This window comes from Neospora caninum, chromosome VIIb (assembly GCF_000208865.1).
Source record: "Neospora caninum Liverpool complete genome, chromosome VIIb".
NCBI classification, from domain to species: Eukaryota; Apicomplexa; class Conoidasida; order Eucoccidiorida; family Sarcocystidae; genus Neospora; species Neospora caninum.
In genome coordinates this window covers 4,550,032-4,557,472 of record NC_018394.1, presented here as the reverse complement: position 1 = coordinate 4,557,472, position 7,441 = coordinate 4,550,032, and the positions used below count along the sequence as shown (strand labels likewise).

At 58.3% G+C, this 7,441-nt stretch overlaps 1 protein-coding gene across 1 annotated transcript; it reads right to left on the bottom strand.

Moving 5' to 3' along the window:
- Positions 1-1,947: 1,947 nt before the first annotated feature.
- Positions 1,948-5,753, bottom strand: NCLIV_029600 (conserved hypothetical protein; the record flags this gene model as incomplete). The annotated part of the gene is made up of 3 exons (XM_003883155.1): positions 1,948-2,895; positions 3,262-5,164; positions 5,611-5,753. The coding sequence occupies 3 exons, from the start codon at positions 5,751-5,753 to the stop codon at positions 1,948-1,950; spliced, it is 2,994 nt and encodes a 997-aa protein (XP_003883204.1).
- Between the last annotated feature and the right edge of the window lie 1,688 nt (positions 5,754-7,441).

Genomic DNA, 7,441 nt, shown 5'->3' with positions numbered 1-7,441 from the left:
GACAGGGAAAGACTGAGGCACATGTCTCGAGAGAGTCCCAGAACCACTAGTGTTTTGCATAAATCGCTAAGGAGTGAACAGGGGAGGTGGTGCTTCGTCCGTTAATGCACCAAAGATATCGATTAGAGTGTCAAGAACGTGCGGCGTGGTCGTGGTGACAGCGCGCGAACGACTGTAGATCGTTTGGTACAGAAGGGCAATAAAATACGTAACTGAGTTAAAGACTAGAGGACTTGCACAAGCTGGCGATAAGGAAGGGTGGTAGTGGGGTAAGAGATCGAATAAGGCCAAGAGAAAGCGCGCGTTGGTGGGCCAGGAATCAGGCTCTTTGTGGTCTTGACTTCAGCTCTTTTCGGTTTGATGGAACTTTCACACCCAGATAAAGTCTATACCAGTCAACCGGTGCGTAACACCACTTCATATCGTACCTGCATATGGTATTTTCTAGCATAGTAGGCAAGAGCTGTGGAGCGGTGAGCGGCAAAAGCTGTGATGGAAAACGAACTCCGGTCATTGGAGACGCCGCAGGCGCTGCCTGGAGGATCAGGAACGGGACCCTCGGCACAGAAGGGTATCTGCCTTCAAACTGAAAAAAGCTACACGGTCTCGCAATACTCGGTGTGTCCGTGTTTCCGCTGTTTTCTGAATGCTCAAACACCGATTCTCCGACAGGCGCCCACCTCGCTCTCGCTACTGAGTTCTGTGAGCGGCTGAGGGACTCTGACGTCTCAAGTCGTCGTGAGTTTTCTAGAATTGTAACGAAGGGGTGAGAGGTGAAATCTCGCATGGGCAGAGGACGGGGGAGCTTTCGCAAAGACTTGGCGCGTCTAGATGAGGAGAGGCGACACGCGCGTGGGACAGCGGCATTCCTCGAGCGAGCCCCTTTGGCACTTTTCGTGAAAAGATGAAGTGAGTCTCAGGCTGTTCCATTGCGTTCTACCGGCCTCCCACTATAAGGCGAAGCGTTGCCGTCGACACGGGAGATGTCAGGAGGGTGAGAGTTCTCCTCTCCGACGCATTCCGGATCTGTGTTAAAAACGCTTGTTTATCATCTATCTAGGCACCTTGAGGAAGAAAGATGCTGTCGCCATGCGTGTTGCGATCGAGGGGGACATCCGTACACCTACATATATACATGCATAATTAAATGCGTATGTCTATGCTTTGCATACCACCGGAAGGCAGAAGAAGGGAAAGGCATCTGGGGCGTGAGAGTCGGTCAAACAGAAGATGCACGAAAGCATGCAGTTTTGGGTGTCATCCCGTCGGGATGTTGACGAATCTGTCGGGCTCTCGTTTCCACACAAAAAGTCGGAAGGAGGCGACATAGAGTGGCTGAGACGGATCCCTGCATTTCGGAAAACTGCAGCGAGAGGAAAAGCGCGGTTTGAAACGGGATCCTCCACACGAAGCCGGGAGCAGGAACAAAGGCGCGCAGTCAGAAGACGTGACGATAATATCACAAGAAACTTGTCAAACAAACGAAACAGAACCCACCAAAGAAGCCTCCCTGCCCCGCTCAGGGTGTGTCGTTCGTCCCTGATGGTTCACCGTGTGTTCCGACCAAAGTCGAGGTGTCCTCATTTTTCCTCTCGGAAGAAGACAGACACACTTCGTGCTTCAAAAAGACTTGAGGATCCAACGACGTAGAACACGCCGCACAGAAGCAAAAGAATCCCGAGTCCTTCTGACAGGTAACGGCCCGTTTCCCACGCCCGGTGGGCTGTCTTGTCCCTCGAGATCTCCATGCATAACCTTTTTTTCCCTGTCTCTTCGACCCTCTGTTATCCTTCTATTCCCCTCTCTTCTTCTCTCTTCCCCCCTTCTTCTTTGCTCACCTCTCCCTCTCTTAAGTTCTCTGTCTTGTCTCCTCGCTCCCTCTCTTTTTTCTCTCGTCGCCTCTCCCTCGCAGTTTTTCCTCTGCCGCTTGCAGTCTCGTTCCGCAGTTCATGCGCATTCGGGTTTCGTCGGCGTGGTTTGCCGCTCCCCTCTGTCTGCGCACCCTGCGGCGGGATCCGCCTGTCTTTCCCCACTTTGCACCTTTTCTCTCTCTGTGTCTGCGTCTTGGAGCCAGCCGTCGATAAGGGCGAAAACGTTTGCGTGTCCAGGCTCATTTGCGAGGTTGTGCCACACGTCGACGTTCTCCACGAAGGTCACGATTTCCTTCTGCGCCTCTCTCGCTTCCTCCACCTTTCCCTTCGTCAGGCGCTCTACGTTTCCCCCCTTCTCTCTCTCCCCCAGGTAACCGACCGCCCTCGTAGGCTGTCTTCCTTCGGCAGGATTTGCCGGCTCGCGCGAGCCTCGGCTGTCGCCGACTCGAGCTCCCCGTGCCCCTCGCGAGCCTTCTGCTCCCTGTGGGCTGTCCAGCGCGTCCCTGTGCCGCGAGGCCCGCGCGCGCTCGAGAAATGCGTCGAAGTCCTTTCGCTGGTCGGTCCGGAACTCTTCCCGTTTCTCGCCTCTCTGCTCCGTTGCTCCGACATTCAGCAGAATCAAGGCCCTCTGAGGGGCGTTCGCGCCCCGCCGCTTCTCGGGTGCACCCTCCGCCTCGCCTTCTTCCTCGACCTCCTTAGCCTTCCGGCCTGCATGCGCTCCTTCGCTGCCGAGCCTCTCGCCGCTTTCTCTCTCGCCTTCGCGCCGACGGCTTTCCTTCTCGCGAGCTCCTAGACGCTCGAAAAACTGCACGGCGCCTCCCACGTCGCAGATGGTGTCTCCGGCGTTGTGGAGAATCAAAATCTTCTCCACATTTCTGGCGGTTATTTTCTCCACTTCTTCCAGATCGAGTGCGCGCTGAGCCCCGCGCATGATGGCGGCAACGAGCGCCCCCGGCGGCGACGCCTTGAACGTCAGAGGGTCTGCTTGAAAGGACAAACGAAGTCGCTCGTATTCTGCTACGCGCTGCAAAACAAACTCGCACAGACACTCCGAGATCCGTCCACAGATACACACGCAACCTTCCAGTCACACTCACGCATCTACTGACCACAAACATACACACAAATATACACAGTTCTCCCCATACTCATCCATATATATATATACATATATATACATATATACATATATATATACATATATATACATATATACATATATACATATATACATATATATATACATATATATATATATATGTGGACGCATGACGCATGTCCGGAAAAACAAAGAGACGTGGAGCCACTGGAAGGTTCACATCTCCGACTCGGATGAACCTTCAGAGGGGTGCGCGGTCGTCGACATGGGCTATGGCAAGGCGAAGCGCACCTTTCGCTTTCTGTCCTTCCGCAGACGCCTCCAGGGTGCAAAGAGCTCCAGAGGGACACCTGGGAAGAACGCGGCGAGGGGAATGATGCCGTACTTGGCGAGTTCCCACTTTAGCTTCGCTTTGCGTCTCTCGAGATCGAACATGGGCGAAACAAGAATCAGCCCCGTCAGCCCGAGTGCATCGTTCGCGGACGCGCAGAACTCTCGAGAAGCCGGCGAAAGTGGACCCGGCGCTTCTGCAAACGGAAGCTGTCCGTCTGTGTCCCTTTCCTCGCCGCCCACCCTCTCCTTCTTTTCCTTCCCTTCTTCGGTCGAGACGCCTGCCGCCGCACGTGCGAAAGGTGTCGTGTCTCGCCAGTCTGCTTCTTCGCCGAACGCTCCCAGCTCGCCCTCTCCGGCCCCTGTTCTCGCACATCGAGCCTCGCCAGCTTCGTCCTCTCTGCTCATGGTGGCGCGTCTCACGCTCCTCTCGGCTCCGCCGCCTGTCTCCGCCTCCCCTGTCTCCTCGTCCCCGTTGGGTGTCTCAAACGCGCCTCGAGCCCGCGCGCGGCAGCGGGCGACCGTCCCTGCGTCTCCGGCGAGTTCGAGAGCTCGCGCGGCCGCCCAGCCGCCCATGCTGAGGCCGAGGAGGTGGACGGGAAACGTTTTTCTGTCGGGGGATCCGAAGCGCCGCTGCGTCCAGAGAACCACGAGGAGGGCGTCCCGCGCAAAGTCGTCCAGCTCCGAGACCACGCACCGCAGGCCTCGCCACGCGCCGCTCATGCCATGGCCTTGCAAGTCGAAACCGACGACCAGGAAGCCGCGCGTATTCAGTGCATGCACCCAGCTGTTCTCATAAAACAACGAACCCAAGGAAGACTCCGGTCCAGGCGCAAAGGCAGAAGGCAGATCTGACGAGGTCGAAACACCGAGAGACGAAGACGAAGAAGAGGACGACGAGGACGGAGATGAAGAAGCAGAGAAAGAAGAGAGTCGCGTTTTTTCGTTCAGATCGTCACTCTCATCTGCCAGCGAGGCACCGTCGGTTACGGGTCTTCTCCCTGTCTCGGTTTCTTCCGGAGATGCTCCCTCGCTGGGTCTGCTTGGAAGCTTTTGCAGAAAGTGACTCCGACAGTGTTCGCCATACCCGTGCACGAGAATCACCACGCCGCGGATCGGAGAGTTGCAGGCCGTGCATGCAGTGACTCCTGTTACTCTGTCGCGCTGCAACTCGCCGTTCTCGCCGACCAGGTACGTCTCAGCTCCCACTGAATTCCCTGCTCTCGCGTCCTCGCTCCTTCGGCGCGGTTCTTGTCCCTCTCGCGCGCGCCCCGGCCCTCCCTTCGTCTCCCTCTCAGCCCCCCAACCTGTCGACCGCCCGCGCCTGCTCTCCTGCGGATCGCCGAAAGACGAGAGAGAAGAAGACGAAGAAGAAGAAGAGAGAGGAGAGGGCGAGACGGGCGGACGCCGGTCCTCGAGCTTGGCAGCTGCGTCGCTTTCTCCGCCTGGGTCTGTGCTCAGAGAGACAAGAAATGGATTGCACTTGCACGGCCACCACGTGTAGGTGCGAAGCGCCAAGCCCTGGCTGTTGACGAGTTCGCCTTCGTCCGGCCACCCGTCGTGTCTATACAGTCGCTGCAGACTGCCCGGCTCAGTCGTTCCGAGCGCCTTTCCCTGTCGTTCGACCGCGCGGGCAGGTGCTTGTCCCGCGCCCGGCACGCCCAGGGCCGCTTCGCGTCGCGCTCGTCTTTGCTCCTTCCTCTCGTCCCTTTCGCCTGAATCTGTCTCCCCGTCTGAACGACCGGACGCTTCCTTCAAGCAGCCAGACGCGCATGCAGCGAGTGCGGAGCTCCCCGCCAAGGCCCCGTCGCCCCTCGGACGAAAGGCGCAGAAGCGCCGCCATTGTCTCGCCGTAGCTGCGGGACTTGCGCAGTTTCGAAAGTGCGGAGTGCAAGCGTGGTCGTGGGAAGGACGTGGAAAGAGAAAACGTGCAACAGAAAACGCACACGAAGGGGAAGAGAAGGCAGAAGCGGAAGAGAATGCAGAAGCGGAAGAGAACGAAGAGGAAAGGAAGGAAGAACAGAAGGAAGAGGAGGAAGAGGGAGGCGGCAAGGCGCGCCTGCGGGGAGGCGAAGAAGAGAGAGACAGGGGAGAAGAGGGCGACGTCTCACAGGACGCGACGGGAGACTGCGAGCAGCGACGAGCCGATGAGAAAGAAGACAGTGGAGAGGCGAGGAGGGGCGAGGGGCGAGAGACAGTCCTTCGCCTGGAATGGCGGCTTCTTCCGGAGCAAACAGAGTTTTTGAGAGGTTCGCTAACAGATGCATTTGTCTCTGTGGTGTCCTCTGTCGCTTGTCTTCTTCCACGAACCTCCACAGAGAGGCCAGCGCGCGCCTCTCGGCTCTCCGGGGCTCGTTTGCTTGCGACTCTCCGTGCTTCTCGAACCGGCGGAGCTCGCGGTCCGAGGTCCCCGAGCCGTCGGACAGACGAGGAAGACGGCCTGAGTTTCGCATGCTCTCTCGCCGAACTCCAGTCTGTGTGCGCACTCAGGGAGGAGAGTCGCGTTCGAGGCAGGTGCGGAGAAGGCAGGCGCGCGAGGCAGGCAGACGGTCGACGAGACAGCGCAGGCGGGGGGGAAGCGACGCAGGCCGGATACGAATGAGACGAGACGGCGGACGCCCAGGAGGGGAAGGCCGAGTCGGCCGGGAGCTCGGGAGAAAAGGGGAAAAAGAGACACCAGGGAGAGACGAGAGATGCTCGAGGAGGCGCGAGCGTTTCAGCGAGGGGCGAGGCGAGAAGCGGGCCCGGTTTTCTCGCGTGTGTGGCATCCGGAGAGAAAGAAGGAAGAAACAGCAGAGGCAGCAACAACCCAGGCGGAGCTGGCGGCGCACCGCCCAAGGCGTGGAAAGCCGCTCCCGGCAACGGGCGCATCTTGACAAGCAGGCAGAAAAAGAGAGAGAGGGTTTTGAAACTGAAGAGCCGCTAGGCAGGAGTCTCAGAGAACACAAAGACCCATGACGAAGGATTCCAGGCGTTCGGGAGAGCTCGTAACTCCACAGAGTCCCCAGGAGGCACCTTTAGGCGAGCGGCGTCGTCGTCCGTGAGAGCTGGCCTTTCTCGTTGATCGACAGGAGGGCAACTTTGTCGCGTTGCCAGGAGAAAGAGAGGGAGAGGAGACCGAACAGATGGACGTAGAAAGGAGACAGAGAGAGCGAGACCAGGCATGACGAGAACGCGAGGTAAAGAGAAACAGCGTCTTTGGTTTGAGCGGCATGTGCGGGTGCATGCAAGGTCAGAATGTGCCGGACTTTTTCAGGTCTGGAAGGGCGCACTAGCTAGCCGTGTGCTCCCGTGTTTGTGTCTTGGTTTGCGTGGGAGGAAAACGCGCGTTTGCCTGTCGAGGCGAGCCTCTCCCGCGGACAAGAACGGTGGAGAGACTGCAGATTTTGTGCGTTTTGGAGAGTTTTCTGCGCGGCTGTTTCCCTCTCGGAACCCCCCCCCCCCCCCGCCGAGTGCCTGAAGTTGGCGGCGCTGTGTCGGCGGCCGACTGAGGCGCGCACAGAGCCTCTCTGTTTTCCGTTTTGCCCCAGGGATCTTTCCAGTAACGAGTTAATCTCCTTTCGGCCGGTTTTTTTCGAGCAATCTTGGCCCGTTAACCCTCTTCCTCTCCCCGTGACTCCTCCGGCGCCGCCACTCCCCGGTCGCTAGTCCGCCCTGGGGGCAGCGCAGGTGTTGTGTACGGCGTCCGCTGCATGCGCGGTTGCAGTTTTCACGCACAAAAGACGGGCCAAGGCGCAGTTGTGAGTTCCGCGATTCACGCGAATCTGAAAAGCGATTCGCAAGGACGCGTGTGTCTCGTGGTGATTTACGAGAAAAGTGTGCGAGGACCCATGTTCTATGTTCCCTTGCGATTTTGACCTCGCCTCCGAGCTCGGCCTTCCAGCGATTGTCACGAACCTGGGTTTTCCGCAGTCTCTCCTCTCTTTACCGTCGAAACCGCGCCTCTGTAATTCCTGTTTCCCCGCTTTTCCCTCTTTCCCCCGTCCCGGCCTGTGCCCGCCGCCCACACAGCCAAGACAGACACTGCCGACCAGGTACCCTCCTCCCGAGGCGGCGCGCGTTGTTCTCTTTCTCGGTAAACTTTCCTTCTCGTTCGCTTCTGCCGGCACCGCCAAGTCCTCGCACTTCCAGTCGAGTGTCG